At 31.7% G+C, this 19823-nt stretch overlaps 1 protein-coding gene across 3 annotated transcripts in view; it reads left to right on the top strand.

Annotated features, from left to right (window-relative positions):
• LOC143245133 (peripheral plasma membrane protein CASK-like) overlaps positions 1 to 19823 on the top strand; it is a 184682-nt gene that overhangs the window by 116586 nt on the left and 48273 nt on the right. For all 3 annotated transcript variants that reach the window (XM_076491078.1, XM_076491071.1, XM_076491088.1), the window contains 2 exons: positions 8664 to 8741; positions 12544 to 12630. In XM_076491078.1, coding sequence (XP_076347193.1) covers positions 8664 to 8741; positions 12544 to 12630 — 165 coding nt within the window. The remainder of the gene's footprint in view (positions 1 to 8663; positions 8742 to 12543; positions 12631 to 19823) is intronic.

Raw genomic sequence — 19823 nt, forward strand, 5'->3', positions numbered from 1 at the left:
TGTTGAATTAGTGGAGAATTGTTTCACTGTGTTGCAAGATTTTAAAATCAGAATGATGTGTGTGTGTGGTGGGAATTGGCCTTTGAGTGATATGTAGTTGTTTGTATAAACTAATGAAGTGCAAAATATTCGAAGTGATTTTTTGTTTGTGAGAAAAACTGATCAACATTAGAAGAATTAAAACAATATAACTCAGTGAAAATTTGTTGGAGTAATCACAAAGAAGGTCTTACCACAAGAAGGTTGCCCTCAGATGTTCAATTTGTTGGTTTATTTTTAAAGTTGACAAAACTATCACATTCTCTCGTACTTTTTTGCTTTCGCATTTACTCACTCATTACAAGCATTTTGTCATTTTAAAAATATTAGAAACGAACGAATACAAATTTGTTTGCTTATTATTAAGCACAAAAAGCTACACAATGGGCTTTCTCTCCTCTTCCCACCACGGGTATCGAAATCCGGTTTATAGTGTTGTAAATACGCAGACGTTCCGCTGTGCCACTGGTGAGCGCAGATAAAATATCGATTTTACATTATCACTTGCGAAAAGTATTTTGAATGTGAAAGGGTGAGTAACTGCTGAGTTAAAGTTCGGTAAACACTGCATTACTTTATTAGAAATATTTTTGAATTTGCCTGAAAAGTAATTTCGTGAAAGACTTTGTTTCTAATTTGAAAGTTTTTCCTTGATAAATTAAACAGAGTGCTTCACGATATCATTCAATCTAGGAAATTTACCGACCAGTATTTACTGACAGTTTCGTTGATGTCAATAGTCTATACTAACCGCAGTTGGTCATCTCGACGTTACGGGTAACGCTAAAGATTGTGTGTGTGTGTGTGTGTGTGTTTTTCTTAATGCAAAGCCACATTGGGCTGTCTGCTGAGTCCACTGTGGGGAATCGAACCCCTGATTTTAGCATTGTAACTCCGTAGACTTTCCGCTGTACCAGCAGGGTACATTTAAATCTTGTATTAAGCATTAATTAAAATTTACGTTTGCAACAAAGTATAAAATAATAAAAATCTTAAAATGTTGAATTTTGATTTGTAAAAAATTAAGTAGGAAGATAAATGGCTTTATAAATTTTATGACTTTAATACAACAAAAAATCTCATTCGTAGTGAATTGTAAACGATATTTTTAGTGTGTGTGTGTGTTTTTACCCACTATAAAAAAGTGATCGGTCAATGTGGCGACATCTATGTAGCAGTCTGAAAGATGATGCTACTGCTTTTTTTATCTGGTTTAAAATTTTAATATAATCACAAACTACATGGTTAATAATGATTGTGATTATAACTGTTAATTTTATAGAATAATTTGCTAAAATTTTAAATTACACTTTTAAATTAAATAGAAAAATATTGTGTTCTTTTACCAGTGAACTTTGGTAACACGTGTATATAAATTGGAAGAATAGTTTGGAATATTATTATTCTGTTTATACCTGTATGAGTGCAAGTGGTTTTTAACTGCTGTGAAGAGATTAGTAAAAGGGTGAAATAATCCAAATTATAGAAACAAAAGAAAAGTGATATTTTCTTACTATAAATAATAAAATCTATATCACAATAAGCTCCTATAAAATTTGATCACAATTTTCTTAACCCTTAACAGAATATAAATAACTTGTTAGGTATAATCCTTGTTGTATTATAATTTAAGACAGAAAGATACATTTTTTAGAAAAATGTCTGCCTGACAAGAATATCTGTATGCTTTAGAGGAATAATAATAGTTGCTTGTGATTTTTATTTATTTCTGTAGTATTTAAGATATTTTACAAGATCAAAAATTGTAAATGGTTTGCCTTTACTATAACATAAAATTGTTTACAACCCTAAGCACCATAATGGTTCAGGTAAAGAAAAAAAACTTCAAAAAGAAAAGTCAGTGTAGGAATGGCTCTCTAAGTCTTACCTGTTCTGTTATGTAGGGATAATACAATTGCCATATTTATTTTCTTGTTTGCATTGTTTTTGAAATTCAGTAATGTTCTAATATACATCATTTATAAATGCATATATGTTAGCCTTGTTTTGAAAAGTATTTTTTTACTTGTTTGCTTATTTTAATTCAGTGTTTTAATAAACTTGGGAAGGTTGTATTTATAACTAAGTTCTAAATACAGCAAAGTTCCAACTGTAATGTTTATTTTTTATTTGTTATTGACTGGTAATTCCTGTTTCACTCTGTAGATAAGCATTTTAAAGAAACACCAAATTTCTGTAAGACTGTAAGAAAGTTAGTATCAAGGGGTAGTAATAAAATCAGTTACACAAGAATTATGGTTTTTTAACATTACTACTAGTTATTAATAATACTTGTAAAAGCAGACACAAATTCTTGGAATGTTTGTAAATATCATAGCAAAAAGTATGAGTTTTGTGTTCTTCATTCTTTTGATTCATTTTTTATCACATGATGATTCAATCATTATGTAGATATTATTATAAAAGGAAACACTGTATTGTATTGTAAAGTTCTGATGACCTATTGAGGAAATATTTAACATAATATTTTGATGAATAATCTGAGATATTCCCCCATAAACAGTGCTACCATCTGCCTGATATGAGCAATATTTACCCCTAGTTGGTAAATGCTTCACAATGTTTTCCAGTAGTGCACAGACCACAGGTAGCACCTAAAACCAACAGCAACACTAGCAGTATCATTTTGCATATTCATTACCAAGTACTTGGCTGTATATACATTTCATTTTTACTCTTATAAACCAAAACACTATATGTTTAGGAAGCATCAAAATTTCTTGCAGAGAGTTGATGTAAGATATTTAACAGATATATGATACCTGTTTATAAAGAAGCTGTTTATAACGCTTTTCAAAAGTGGTACAGATAGGTGTTCGTTTACATTAACATTAACCATTTCAGATTATTTAGTTGTTATGAAAACACGTTAAAATTCATGTTTACATTTATTGATTAAAAAGAAATAGTGAAGTGTTTGTTTTTACACAAGTGTCCATGATATTTTCAGGAAAACTACACTATTTAGAATGAAGAAAAAACACCAAAATTATGCATGATTTGAAATAAAGGAAGTTTATTTGAAAAGTTTTGTACAGGTTCACCATATGACCTCTCTATGTATAAAATGTCATTAACACTGTTTAATTCTCTGGTGTCATCATTTTTATTTATTATATACCTTCTCCGTTTAATCTAGTTTTGACCCTCTATTGAAAATTATGTATTTTTTCATTTTATTTGACTGAAGCATTACATCTCGGATATGTATTTTGCTTGTTTAAACGACTTTGGTTGGTACTATTTTGTATTTTTTAGTGTGAGAACTATTGATAATATTAGTAAGTTTAATACCATTTTTCATCCCCACTAGTTCAGCTGTAAGTTATTTCAATAAACAAATCTTACCACATTTTAATTGAACATAAAACAAAAATGTCTGAATTTACAAAAAAAAGCTAAAAGAGTTGACAGAAAATAGTACCTATGGTGGGTACATCTCTGATAGCCTTTCGTGCAGATTTTAATTAATGATAAATAAACAAAAGCTAGTATAATGATGTTGTGTTATTTAAATGTTTTGAATGTTTATATTTTTAATTATAGTTACTTATTCACAATGATGAGAAACCCATATGAAGTAAAAATGTATGTCAAGACGGCTGTTAATCTGAAGATGACCTAAGAAGGTCATTTTAATACCCATACCAGTTGTCTTGAGAATGAATTGTTACTTATGTCTATGCTGCTATTCTTTGGTAATTATATATCTGTTAAATGTACACAGTGTAAGTATGTTTATGAAAAACTATAATACTTCATCCACTGTTTTCTGTGATACAAGTACTAAATTGGTCAAAATTAATAAAACTTTATTTTTTTCATTATATACTTTTGATAATTTTAGTACATGAGCTCGCCCGAAATGTAAGCAACATTATTTGTAATTATCTCATTGTGTTCTTATATTTAAGTATCAAATACAGAATGAGACGGTATTATTAACATGTTGTTTTTAGCTTTAATCTAGTCATTTTTGTTCATATTTTTAAATTATTCTTCATGATTTTGCTGTTTCTTTATTGTCTACCTTTATTTTCTATCATGGTCTTCCATTCTTATGTTTATTTGGTTTAGCTGCTTATTCTGTCTTCATATCCATCTTTTTGTTTGCTTATTAAACTTTCTCACAGTGCAACTTAAGAGCTGTCTGCACTAGTCATTCCTAATTTCGATGTAATAGACTAGATGATATGCAAATAGTGAACCCAGCCCACCACTAACATATGGTCTACTCTACCAAGTAATAGTAAGATTGACTGTCACATTATAACATTCCTACTACTGAAAGGACAAGCATGTTTGGCAGTATGTTTTTGCTCTTGTTACTCTCCTGATTGTTATTTCATCACATCTAGTATTTGTCAATGCATAAATGATAAGTGAACCAAAATTCCTTTTTATTCTTTTAAAATGAACATATCCTGCACACGTTTTAAGATGTTTACTTTTTCTGTATAAAAATAAAATAAAATAAATGTTGGTGGTAGGAACTCAACATGAAACTAATGTAGTGATGTACAAATTAACAAAGGTTATCATGCCAGTAGTCTAATATTGATTTGAAGAATTTAGATAAACCATTATCTTTATAAGAGGCTTCATATCCAATAAAGTAACAAGTGAATTATACTACTTTATCAGAAATGGGCTTGTTCTGTAAATATGATCTGTTTGATAATAAAATTAACAGTAAATAAGGAAGAAAATTTTAGAAATTAAAATATTTTGTGGGGTTTTTATTGTTACAGAATATCATGGTTACACAAGACAAAGTGTAATATGTATCTTGGAAAGAACCATTTAAACAGATTAACTTTTCAGGTTACAGTTTTTATTATTAGGAAATCACTAGTGGTGTATTCCAAAGATGGCTGATAAAGGTATTAAAATTTTAATTAAAATAAAGTGGAGAACAATGTTTTGACCTTCTTAAGTCATCTTCATGTTAACAAAGAGAGTTTGAAACTGACTGTTGCTGGACATGTCATAGAGACATCATCATGAAGTCATTAGTCAGCATGCCCAGTGGGTTCTTGAAGCAGAGGCAAATTCCATCTTAGTGTTGCCGTAGTTACTGTATTGGTTTAAGATAGATAAAACCTTGGGAGTGCTTGATGTTTTAGCTGAGCATGAGCACTGGTTTAGTTTCTCATGATACAACCAAAAGTTTACAGAGCAAATATTAAGTAAGTTTCATCTATCAACATGTAAACTGGGTAATTTCAGAAGTAAATTCACTTGTTTTATAAATGTATATTTGTTTCTAAGATTTAGAATTGGATGAGGGGATGGCAATAATAAATGTTAAAGGACCAGAAGTAGACTGTAGGTTGAAAATGTGCATTGTTTGTCTGGGAATTTATGTATAAATGAAACAAACACGGTTTGTGTATTTTCTTCATAGAAGTGGTGGCTGTTTTGTGATTCTAGTGTATATGTATAAAAATATAAATCCAAATATACATGTAGTTAACATAAATTAAGCATAAAACAAAACAGTTGTGTGTGTATGGGAAAATGAAACGTTCGTACAAACTTTGTACTGCAATGTTTATGACATAAACTTTTATAAGAGTTATTGTTATTTTTTTCTTGTTCATACAATCATTTGAAGTTCTTGTATATCTTCTGACAACTGAAACTTGAGAATGATAACAACCAGAATCAAAAGATAGTCCAGAAGAAAACAGATAACCTGAAACAGAACATCTGTGAAATATCAAAAACAGATAATTTCATTCAAATGAAACATTTCCAGAACATCAGAAATGGGTAAAAGAGTTTTCTTCATTACTTGCTCAAGCCACCTCTAAACTTTATTGGTCTCAAAGTGTGTTCCAAAGTTATAATCTTAGAACCCAATGACTGGCAGTCATCATTTGCCTGTTATCAAGGCTAATATAGGCATGGATAGAGTAAATAACCATCCCTTTTTCTTAAGTAAGTAAAATAAATTGGTGAATAACAAAGGGTTATAGGAAAAGAAACAAAAAAAAACTAAAATATGCCATAAACTCCACTCCATATGCATTATCTTTGAAATCAGCCTGTTTGTATGGTTTAAAGCATCCCCCCCTCTAAATAAGATCCTGGATCAACTCATACTATCAATTATGGTAATTTGCATTTTAATGTAGTTTTTCTTAAGCGATTTTAGCTAGGCAGAAATATTGTACTTCTTTCACTGAAAATCTATTTTTTATTAATATTTTTGTCTTCATAGGATTTTCAGTTTTACTTTTAAAAGGTTTAAATTATACAACCATTAAAACAAGGGTAGCCATGTACATAAAAAACATGTATGATGTGTTTACTGTGAGGGCTTAATCACAGAATTCTGAAGTTTGACATTGTGAGCCTTTGTACTTACTGGTGAGTTAGCAAGGAGACCTTGTTGCATGAGAGCTGGTTTATTAAACTTCATAAGTGTGTGTGGATGACGGTAATGTGTGCTAATTGTATAGTACTTTTTGTTAGAAGTGTTGAAATAATTAATTTTTCAAGATGAAATGATTTTACTGTGAGATTATTCATGTAGGTTCTAAAATTCAATGTATAGAAAGATAGCAGTCATAATTTTTGTAATGTAACAGTTATGTTGGTGTAATACACATGTAACTTAATAGATGTGACATGGAATACCTGCTGTTGCTCTCTGAGGTGGTTATTTAATGTATATAATAAATTTATTCAATGTTCTTTTCTAAACCACTTCAAGATAATGAAAATAAAAGTAAAAAAGTATATTTGTCATTGTCAGTGTTTATGAAACAAAAGGTATCTTTCAGTTTATTAAGAGATAAGTTATCTGAAATATCAGATTAAACACATTATGTACACAACTTGCTGTGTTGGAAAATTGATTGAAAAATGTTACATTTTTTGTCTGTTGTTATTCTTATTGTTAGATAGTTATAAAGCTACATATGTTGTTTAACTCCAGATGAAACTCACTTGAAATATTTGTAATTTTATGAGATATAAGGTAAAATCTCAATCTGTATTTTGACTTGACATTTGCTTAACCTGACAGACCTTAGTTAAAAATTAAATCAAAAAGTGTTGAGTCTTCTGTTTGTTACAGCATACACCATACTTTTTATCTTGTACAAGTCAGTATATGTATGCTATGTATTCTTACATGTTCAGCCATCAAATTAAGTTTTACACTACATCTTTGTTAATCAATACATCTATGAAGTAAGTTATGCCACCATTATAAATTTCTGTACGCAAAGACTTCTAAACTTGGTATTATTTATTGAATGGAAGATTTGTAGTTTAATGTAGAATGTGAAAACTTTATAATTCACTTGCTACTGTTATAAAAATTGTTTTTATTTTGGTATTCAGACATGTTTCCTGAAGAAGGAACTTGGTCATTTTTACTTTTCAAGATCAGGTGCTTACATTTTCATTCATTGACTCTACTGACCTTTGTAGAGCTATAGACATTACCAATCAGAAATATCTCGAGAACTGTAGTTTACCATAATGATTATAACAACTATTTTAAGTGTGACAGTTAGTAATGATTACAAAAGTGTTTCTATTGTAATGACAATTTAAATGTGCAAATATTATCTAAATATGCCTGATCTAGGTGTACATTAAGCCATTAAGTAATATCACATGAATAGTTTAGATTTTTGCTACATCTAGTTGGAACATCACAGCTTTCTTTGAGTAAAATTTATCACTTTATATGTTGAGAATGTGAAACAAACTTAAAAACAAATTGATTATAATCTGTCTGTCCAAGCTAGAGTGAGTTTGATGCATGTGGTTAATTTAATGTTACTTAAACAAATTTAGATAAAAAAAATAGATTTTCTAACAAATGTCCTAAGAACAGTCTATTGCAGTCTAATTTTTTTAAGTTGATTTCAAACTTATTTTGTTTGTTTATGTTTGTTTTTTCATTTACATATTTACAAGAATTTAAAAGCCAATTCAACTGTCTATTGATAATTTTGAAAGATTTGTAATTTCTGTAGTTAGTATGAATGGAATGATTTTCAAAGCTTTTGTTAAAAGAATGTCTTCAATATCTAGTTTGTTATTTCAGCCACATCACCTATGAGGGGGAAATTTACATTTTTGATTAAGATGAAATACCTCTTATTGGATTTTATTTTGCAGGTCAATAAGTGACCTCTATCGGTGACTGTAATCTTAATTACATTGAATGTAGAAGAAGTTAAATCTTATTGGAATAAACAAGTTGTTGTAGTTTAACACCTGAAATTCTGAAAAAATCTGTTTTTATTTTATTTACTTTTACATCTTTAATAATAAATCATGTTACTAATGTTATGTGACACATTCATTGAACAAGTAATATATGAAAAATAGGTAGCATATCTGTAGTACAATATATTTGTAATTTTTGCTGATTTGGTTTTCATTATACCAATAGTACATACTTTTGTGTTTGGTTCTTGAATAGACGTTTAACATTTTCAGGAAAATGATTTCTCTGAACCATGGTTATCCCATAAAGCATACTGCTATAATCTGGTTAATTGCAGAGCATGTTGGATAGGCTTATGTAGATTGCATATTTGAAATCCTGAAAACATCTTTATATATCTTTACAGCTATATGACAGAATCAATACCAAATCTTATTGTCCAATAAAATGTCCACCAACTGATGCCCTGAACAGAGCTAAAGAGGTAAGCTCTTGTGATTTTGTTTTATATTTTAAAAAGCTGAAAGTTGAAACAAACTATATGTTTTGAAAATTAATATAGTTTTTATTGTATAAACAAAAATAATGAATAGTCTACCATTACAATGGTTCTGGTTGCATAACGTTTAAGCTTGAAGAATATTTTTTGTGTCTAGGCTAAAATTATTATGATAGTTTTATTAATTAAGTCATGAATACTGAGAATAGCTTGCTATGTCTAAGCTATCAAGTTTAGATTTAAGTATATTTGCTGGAAGGAGTCAGCTTGTACCTGGTGTGAGGCCAGCCAAAAAAGAAAAAAGTGTTAGCGTAACAATATCAAGTCGGAATTAATTTGTTCAACGTGTACCTGGGTCATCGATAAAATATTCAGTTCTAAACTGGATACAAGACTCAGTATAGTTTGTAAGTTTGTAAAACTCTTGCATGTAAGCCATCATTTGTAATAATTATTAGTAATTACTGTTATTATGCATTATACTACTTTTGTTTGTATTTTAAAATATATTTTTTAAGATAAAGAGGAAATTGTGTGTATCAATCTTGTTAGCAAATAACATAAACTTGATACATATAAACATTTAAGTAACTACTAAGCTCAAATTAAAATTCTTGTTATTTGAGATACTAATAAGTAATTTACATAACATAATAAATCAGAGACTCATCCCAAATAAATTATAATACATACCAACATATATTAGTCTTTATCGTAGGAAGTAGTTTTTGAAAGTCTAATAAAAGATGCTTTTCAAAGCCATTTTACAAAATGACATTTTGTTGGATAGCTAACTTAGTTGTAATGGAAATAAAAAATAATGTTCTACTAATCTTTGAAAAAGTTATTTGTTAGGTAGATAAGGTTATGGATACTGGTTTGGAGTATCTGAATTTTCAGAAAGCATTTGATAAGATCCATATAAAAGGTTTATTACAACATTATATCTGTAAGTTTGGTTATGATAAGTTGGCTTATTGGAACATAAAGTGGTTGGCTGGAAGAAAGCAGGGTTGTTGTAAATGTAGTTCAGTTAAACTGGATTAATGTTACAAATAGTATACCCTAGGTTATTGTGTTAAAACCATTGCTCTTTTTGGTTTACATCAATGATTTAGGTGAAGAAATGATTGATAAACTATGTAGATTTACTGATTGTATTAAGGTGTTGGGTATCTCTTGCTGTGAGGAGGATGCTGCTACTTTACATTAGGATTTGGATCACTTGATAAGATGGGCAAATGGCAGATGGCATTTAGTTATGACAAATGAAAGGAATGAATATGTAAAGTCAATTTGAATTATAAGTGTACTTTTATTGAAACAGTCTTAATGTTATGAAAGAAAGGGATTGTGGTGTTTAAGATTGTATCTATCAAAGTATTAAATACAAGAACAAAGAGGTTGTGAGTTCATTATACAGGCAAGTTGTAAGGCTATATTTGGAGAATGATGCTCAACCTTGGGTTCCTTACTGTAGAAGGGACATTGAACTGTTGGAAATGGTTCAAAAAAAGGGCTACTAAGATAATACCCAAGATTGTTGTAGTTGTTTGGGTTAAGATCTCTGAAGTTGTTTCCTTCTCACAAAGGAAGATTTAGGTGTTTAAGATTGTTGGGGCAATGGAATTTATGGAGTTGATGCAAATATAATTTTATCAGAGACTTTTTGTTGTTGTTTAGTGGACAGGACAACCTAGATGAACCAACAAATTTCATTACCATTTACATGTTATTATGATATTCCATTATTATAATCATGTATCTGGGCTTACATGAAGATAATATTGTATGTATGGGCTAACAACATGAGAACCCTTGATATATATCAAAATACATATTCAGAAAATTTATCTTTGTAAGGTTTGCTGTAGGAGTGTTACAAATTTGAATTTTTCCATATGAAACTTTCTTACAGCCCTATATCTTATCACAAAATTATTTGTATTACCTTTCTGTTGGTATTTGTCTGAATAATTTTCACATGTCTAAGCTGAATTCATGATAATCCTACATGAATGCAGGTTGTTATCATATTTCTTCTTAACATCATCATAAACTGTGTTGTTTTTGTGGTGAACATGTAGTATTGTGGTAATTCCTCTTGCCATGATATCTTAGTTGTATTAACTGCATATATATGGCATGATAATGTTCACTGTGTCTGTGATAGCTTTATGATTGTGACATACAGATTTACATTGTTATATACTTTGTATCTAAGTCTAGCTAACAACATTGAAGCCTTTTTATTGTTTCTAGGTAGCATGATAATAATCCATGTAGTGCTTGATCTAGAATTGTGTTCATTCTTAATAGATTTTAGCATAATTCCTTTAAGTTAATTTGTCAAGGTATAACTCATAATTTTTTGTGTCAAGCATAACTTCATCACAAGTATCCCTTTTAAGTAAAAGGTTGCATCATGAAAATGCTTGATTGCTTAGGGGAGCATACTTGGTAGCATCAGTTTTGGTATGTCTGATATTTCCTTGGACTGTAAAGTATATTTACTCCTTTTTACCTTGTTATTGGGAAAGCATATGTTTTTTAGATGGCATACAGGTAGAAAACAAAGATTAAAAGAAATACACATGTATGTATATATACATCAGAAATGTTGTGATGGAAGTAACTTTATTACAAATAACATAAATAATAATTTACTAGTTGCAGGTATAAAAACATTTTACTTAGAATTTTTTCTCAGTGACTGTTTGGAAAATTAATTTTTTTCTCTCATGATAATCATACCACCTACTTTAATTTTCTGTAAATGGCAGCTCATTATAATGACTACAAGAACCTAAATCATGATATCAAATAGAGCTCTTAGTACACTGGTCAGAGATAACATGACAGCAAAAGTTCAAGAGGATCATATGACAATATCATGGCTGCTCATGAGTGTAACACTAATCACTTGCTTTCATGTTTGTAAAACATTCAAACTATTAATTGATAATTGCTGGTTCATTCTGTCTAAAACATCTATCACATAGCATTCTACTTTTAACTTATTTTTATTGGTTTGATTTCTCTGAAAGATCTATTGTATAATGTCAAATTATTTAGTAACATTTGCTCATCCAGGTGTCTGATACCTTTATAAACACTGAACATATGGTGTTAAGTCATAATAGGACATTTTGAATTGCTGTAAATACACAGCATAAATTTTGGGGGGAAATCAGAACAGTTATTTGAACCTGTGTTATAACATTGCCTTATGTGTTTAGCAAGTGAATGTTTGCATAGTTTCAAATGATTACCACATGTAGGTCATACTACATGATGTATGACAGTTGTAGTTATATAGCACACCACAATACCAGTAGGACAGTTGCACAAACACCTATAATGATGTTAACTCTAGGTTAAGGGATAGTTTGTTCTTTTTTGTAGGTTTGAGACAAAATTCATGACGTGAAAATCTTATTGGGACAGTTAATGTGCTATAACATCAGCTTGACTGTTTTTTAGGTCTATTTATTTTGCAGACATAAAAAAACAAGTGGTATCAATATGTATTGAATCTTTTACACAGATATAAAAGTGTTTCTAGATGAAATAAATTTTTTGATCATGTGAAAACATTTAAATAATGCTTTGTAAGTAAATACAATTCTACAAAGGAAACTAAATTGTGTAGTATTTTTATTTATCTGAGAAAATACTGTGTTGATTGGTATGTTATTACAGTGATTTATAAAAAAAAAAAAATACTGGGTGGTTAAAAGTGATCTTTTCTCAGTTCTTTGTTATATATATTTTTGGTTGTTTCTAGGTGTTTGAATGTCTGAATCATTATCCAAGTGGAATGGTAAATGAGGTTGAGGAACTACGATCCATATTGTGTAACCACCACTTTAGGGTGAGTTGTTTCTCTTCATACAAGTCTTTAATCAGTTTCTTGTTGTTTTATGTTGTTATTATAATTTTAGTTTTTTCTTATCTTAAATATCACTAACTTCTAATGTAAGCAAATTGCATATGTATGTGTGTATTTATATAAAAAACTACCACAAGTGACTAACAACCATAACTGTTATTAAAACACACTTTCTTATTTCCTGAACACAGGTAAAGATCAATCACTAAATATTTTCGACAGTAATAAGTGCTTATAATAATATCCATGGACGTAATTATTTATAACATTTACTTGACCATAATTTATTATAAATAATACTTTAAAATTAAACTACGGGTAGTTGCACAACTGTTTTTGGGACACTTGTAATCACAGTGAAATTAATACCAACAAGATGATTAAAATTGTTGATATAAAAAGGGGAATATGGATTATTAAAACAAGTGCAGAAATTAGTTCAATTACAATGCAAAGATTATGTTTTCAAGTCTGTGTCTAGGTACTATAAAAAAATTAAATAAACTGGGCTGGAAATAGTATATACATTATTTTTTTAGGCTTTAAGTTCCTATTTTGACTACACTAAAATTGATAAGTACTGTAGACATGGATAACATTGAGTCCAGGGTTACGTCTGCCCAACAGCATTAGACCCTTTCTACTTTTATTTGTCACATTTTGAACCTTACATAACTCCTGTTCCCATTTCTTGTCCTTTACCTATTCTTGTTCATCTGAGCACCTCTGCTCTTCGGTATCAATGCTGATATACCATTCATCACATGCAGTACTAATAAGTACTCAGTTTCAGATCCTGTGAGAACTTGATTGTTGGATTTTTACCTCACTGGTTTCCCTCTTTACAAGATCAATGCATAGAAAAGGTTCTTTTAGAAAGACTCATTCTTACATTTCCTATCTTCTCATCCCATTTCATTTCCTCTTTCAGAGATTATTTTTTTAACTTTAATAATTCTTCTCTTCTGGGTCAAGACATCACATCCGACTTCTGGCTTGTCATTTGCTGGGTGCCTTCAGTCTTGTAGTGGATTGTCTTTCATGTTCAGACCATACATTTCTCATGGGGTGGTCAACCCCAATTGGATGCATTTACAAAGAACATCACTATCAAACTACCCCTCTTCTGGTTCTCTGTCCCACATCTTAGAGCTCAGGTGGTAGCTGTACTCAGTCAGAATTTGTCACACAAATAGTTTTACATGTATCTTCCTATTCATTTATTACATTGAGTGATTTCTCTGATACACTTCGCTCTATGCTGGGTCCTCCTGATAGCTCCCCATTTTCTGGTTCAGCCTTCATTTCCCCAGTTTCAGTGTTTACTCATTGAACCTCCTGTGCCTTTTTTCTGTTTCCTACTCTTCTCCATTAACCTCAGACACAGGCCCTTCATCTCAACCTCTGCATGTTACATCTTTTATCTGGTCCTTGGGAGATTTTGATTCATGAGTTGTATCTCTTCCTTATTATTCACTTCTCTTCATCCTCTATCCCTGACAATTTACCAGTGTAAGTGGAAAGTCTTTTGCCAGAGGATTTTTAGCTACCACTCCTTTGATGGCTCGAGCAGCTGAATTCCTGGCATGGTGTTTTGACTGTGGTACTTCAGTATCCTTGATTTCAGGTTATAAATCTGCTCCTGTTACTCCTGCTTTTGTAATATTTTTCCCTATTCTACTCATTCTTATGCCTTCCTTTTGGAGTTAGAGGCCTCCAAGGTTGCTTCTGCAACCAGATTAGAACATTCATGTGGTTTTTCATGCTATTACTTTCCTTCCCATTAAATCAATTTTTTTGTGTTCTTTGTTTTGTTTAAGCCTTAAGTCTTTATCCTTATTCTTTTGGCTAGTGGACGCTACCTCTCTGATTTATTTACAGTGAACATTTCCCTTGCATATTTCCATCTCACTTACCTTCTCCTTTATGCAAATTGTACCTTTTTGCCTAAGATTTCAGTGGCTCATAAACTTTGGCTACTCCTTTTCTCCTATTATTCATATCTTCTATCTTCCATCTTATTCTGATGTAGATAAACTGCTCTGTACTGTCAGGACCTTACGATGTTATATTGCATGAATGATTACTTTGTATGGTGCATGTCATCATGTATTTATTCTCTGGCAGTCTTTTTTTCTTTGAGATCTTTTACCTTCGATACTCACTAATTTATGAGTTATGGGTCAGGAATCTTATCTGTCTAGCATGCTTCTCTCTTCCTTTTTTTTTTGTCCTGTTATCTTTTTCTTTTGTTATCCCACCAGACTTGTAGTCTTAGTTTGCCCTTGCTTCTTGCCTTCATTGTCCCTTGAAAGAGATCCTCTAGGCAGGCATGTGGATCATGCCCAGTATGTTTATCTCTTATTATCTTTATCACCTCATACTTTCTTGAGCATCAGGGTTTTGTCTTCCACCTCTGGTTGTGCTCCAGACTACATTGTGTCTATAATTGGTATGTTATCCTTTTCATTTTTTCTTTTCAGGGGCCCTTTTTTTTGCTTCGCTCATGAATCCTGCTTTATGGTAAGTGGTGTCTGACCAGGTATCCTTTAATTCTTAAATCTGCATTGTGTGCTATTGTCCATGATTTTGCAAAACCATTGTAGAGATGGGATGTTCCACAAAATCATTTGTATGTGAAAAACTACTCAGTATTTGCCTCATAAATATGTCCATTCTGGACCATGGCATGGATGAAGGAGATGGAAATAGCTGCCCATGCCTGTCTGGCCTTGAGATAAGAACTCAGTATAATCTGCTTTTCAAAATATGGTTTTCTTATCACCCATTGCACTGTCTCTGGTCACATCGGTCTCTTTATAGTTCCAAGCCATTGGGGTGGTGGATCATGGAGGCTCCCTCCTTGATGACTTCTATAAAGATGACTATAACCATTCAGTAGAGAGTAGGGCAGGGGTATTCTGTTAGTGTAGATATCAATATCATAACAGTAAATGATGTGGCCTCTGCTGGTGTTGCATATACAGATTGGATTAGAATGAGCCAGAACACCACATGTGGTTAAACTTTTGACATACCTGGAGTTGAGCTGTCATATGCAGCTGATCCTTTTCAATGGGTGTGTTAATCCTATCCTCACAGGATGTCAGTTCTCTGCAGAGGAGGTTTTGGATGAACATGAACTAATATACCTAACTCCTCACACTAGAAGAAATATCCCAGAATTGGTGTGGATTTTAATCCCTAGTTCTTGTGGTTGAGATGAAGCAGACATCTTGAAATTAAGGTTCTATAGCAGTGGTTCTTAACCTTTTTCATCATCTTACCCCCGAGATACTCCAGGGTATTACCACGACCCCTATAATAATTTTTGTAATGGTGAACTTTGCATAAAGGTAGAATAAAACAAAACTATATAAAGATCCTAATTTATTGAAAATGTTAAAAAAATGACCTTAAGAAATGCTACAATTGCTGAACAAAATCCATGGAATTACTGAACATCGTACAAAACCTACTTATTCACTTAGTGGGTGAGGGTTGATATTGTTTTGCAGCCATAAGTACATCAAAGCAAGGAGCAGTTCTTGACAGACGACACCTCATGTCAGCATCAATCACAAGCCTATTGCATGCTGTTGTTTTCAGTTTTGACCAAAATGTAGGAAGCTCTTGTTCAGAAAAATTGACTTTCATCTGAGTATCCTCAGGAATTTGAAGAAATTCTACCTTGGCAACAACGTCAGTATCACTGATGGTACTCTCCTTCATTGAAAAGGGTCTGAAGATCCACACATCAGTACAGCGGTCATCCAATCCTGGGAAGTAACTTTTGATGGTGTCATTCACTGCCAGAAGATGAGCTGAGATCTCTTCACATAAACTGCATTCAGCTTCTGGCACAGAAGCCAGGATAGTTGTCATCTGAGGGAAGAACGTTGTTTTACTGTCCTGAACTCGTTTCTGATAAAGTTGAATCTTACACATGAATGCTGCCACTTTGTCATGAACTGTGTGCAGCATTGCAAGATTTCCTTGGAGTGAAATGTAAAGGGAATTCACCTCAGAGAAGAAATCAGCTAGATTGGCAACCCTTATTATGAAATGGTCATCTTGCATCTTTTTATGAAGATTTTCTTTCAAGGTACAACCTTGTTCCAACAGCATCATTATTTCCTCTCAAAGTTGTAGCACGCGATTCAGAACTTTGCCATGTGAGAGCCAATGTACCTCTGTGTGAAACAGAAGAACAGAGAAGTCAGCACCCATTTCTTCACAAAGCACTTTATAAACTCTTGAAGTTCAAGTGGAAGAGTTCATTGCCAAAGCATAACGATGAATCATGCAATGAGTGAACGAGACTTGCGGAGCGACATTCTTCATGAAGGCTTTGAAGCCGGATTTGCCAACCAATCATGGAAGGAGTTCCATCTGTACACAAACCAACAAGTACTTCCCAACTCAGCCCATGTTTAAGGAGAAAGGTTTCTAGAATTTTGAAAATGTCTTCTCCACGAGTTGTTGTGGCCACTGGCTCAAAGAACAAGTACTCCTCCTTCATAACTTCTCTATTAAGATAGCAAACATAAACAATGAGTTGGGAATACAAGGCAACATCTGTCGACTTATCCAGTTGCAATGAATACACAGATACACAGGACTACTCTTCACAGCAGTCACAACTTGCAGCAGAATATCCTTACTGATGTCCGAGATCCGACTTTTGACTGTATCATTCGATAGGGACATTGCCATCTACTGGTGTGTCTGCTGTTCTCCAAGAGTTGCCTTCGTTGCTTTCAAAATGCAAGGCTTAATCAGATCTTCACCAATGGTATGAGGCTTCTTGGTCTGTGCAATTTTTAGAGCAATTCTGTATGAAGTCTCCAATGCTGCTTTGTTCTGACGAGCAAAGTAACCAGTGGAGTCCGTGCGACTGGACTTTAGAGAAGCTTCTTTTCGCTTGAAATAATCCAAGGTTTTTCCACCAGTTGGCTGTGAAGAGACTCAAAATGTACCTTCAGTTTGCTTGGCTTCATACCTTCATGACTCAAAACCTTTCCGCAAATGACCAATTGCAGCTTGACCATAGAGATCTGAACAATACTTGTGAAACCCATCTTGAGAAAGGCTTCATTGAATGTATGCTTCTTTGCAGACATATTGCGAACAGAAAACAGAAGTGTATCTCCAAAGAAAATAAAATTTCATTTCAGAAACTCGCAGACATGAAGATAAAGTAAGAAATAAATAATGAATAATAAATAATAATAGTAAAATAAATAACTTCATTCGATCTTGTGTAGACAGAAATAGTGCTTTTTGTGTGAAAAGTGTCTCGTGTGTCTGTAGTATGGCACAGTGCGATACCCTTCGAGAAGTTTTGTATATAATTTTAACGCTGATTAGTTAAGATTGTGGGGATGAATCACATCATGATTCTGACACGGACTCTAATTTGAATTCAGTGTATTAAGGTGAGGCACTTGCTCTGGGCAGCATATTTTAAAAGTGCAAAAAAATTGTTGGATAAAAAATTATAAAACAGTGAAAAAAAGGTTGTGACCTCAAAAATATACAAGTGGTATTTAATAAAGTATTGAGATGAAAGTTTACTAAATAGAAGTAAAAGCCAGTGCTTCAGAATTGGAGTTGTGGAGTCGAGACAATTTTATAGGAGTCAGAGTTGGAGTCGATAAGTCACTTGCCAAAGAGTCAGAGTCGATATTTCACAAATCAATTAGTGAAAGACTTTTGAAGTATATATATATATTTATGAAATATTTTTTATTTTTGTAAATGAAATAAAAAGTCAATGTGTATATATATACATTATATATATATATATATATATATATATATGGTAAAATTTTATCTGTCTTTCTAATTTAATATAAATCTTGTGGACAAATTAATTCTCTTTTTAATTGCTGAGGTTTATCAGGCAAATATTTTGATGGTCAAATGAATTAAGGCAGAAATATCCTGAGATTCAATTATCTCAAGATCTTGAGGATGAATTCCCTTGAGACCAAATTGTTCAGAGGCTAAATTATCTTACCAATAATTTTATACTTCCAGTATGTATATATAATGAGAAAATATACTAAATACAATGGAAACTTTGATAGTTAAATTTTAAGTTTGATGTATTAATATTATATAGTTAAAAAAATTTAGGCAATTCAAAATGTTGTAATATATGAAAATTTTTACTCAAAAGTAGACAGGTGATTGCATAACAAGCATCTTGATGAGGTTCAACTGCTGCACTTCAGCGTGTTTCTCATTGGTGGGCAGTTACAGGCACTTGCCACAAAAACTACAAACTGCTCCGTGATTTCCCCAATAATTCCCAAACCCTCTGTGACCCCCCTGAGAAACTTCAAATGATCCCCAAGGGGGTTAAGAACCACTGTTCTATAGGAATGATAATAGAAATAACAAATAAATAAGTACAGTGGATAGTTTGTACAAGAAATACTGCTTACCACCTCTTCAAAAAACTATAGAAAAATCATGGCTTAATTTTTAGTCAGTCCTTTATCAGTGACCAAGTATAAAAAATATTATTTAACATCATCTGTTGTTGGATCAAAGGAGTGAAAACTGAATTTGAAAATAGAGAGAACTATATTTCAGCTTTAGAGCATTATAATTTATAATGATATACCTACATGTTTTACATGAGACTGATAAAGCAGTTGGTTTGTTTGACTGTATGATAACTAAAGAAAAAAAGTTCATGTATGATGGAGTCTGAAATAACTGTTTAAGAAGTTTAATTTTTTCTACATTTTATGTGTTCTTGAGTGGAAAGAGAGTAATAATAAGTTATCAGTGTCTAATGATTATGAAAACCGTAATGAGAGATGGTTAACCTTTTTACAATCTGCTTTATTCTGTGTAACTTTTACCGTTGTATTTTACTTAACAAAATCAGCCAGAGGGATATAAAATGCCAAAGACCACTAACAACACTATATATAATCATTAATGTTCTGCCACAAAGAAAAATGAAGCCATTTCTATAAGCAAGGGTAAATTGAGAATTATTCTGTAAGTCAGTTCAATTCTTTTTATCCAACTCTTGAGAAAAAATTCTAGGAACTTTGATATTGTATTCCTGTTACAACTATTTGTCTTATAAATAACTAACACTTTTAATCTAATATTAATTTATAATCAGAAAGCTTAAGTTCAGTAATTGGAAG

This window comes from Tachypleus tridentatus, chromosome 1 (assembly GCF_004210375.1).
Source record: "Tachypleus tridentatus isolate NWPU-2018 chromosome 1, ASM421037v1, whole genome shotgun sequence".
Classification (NCBI taxonomy): domain Eukaryota; kingdom Metazoa; phylum Arthropoda; class Merostomata; order Xiphosura; family Limulidae; genus Tachypleus; species Tachypleus tridentatus.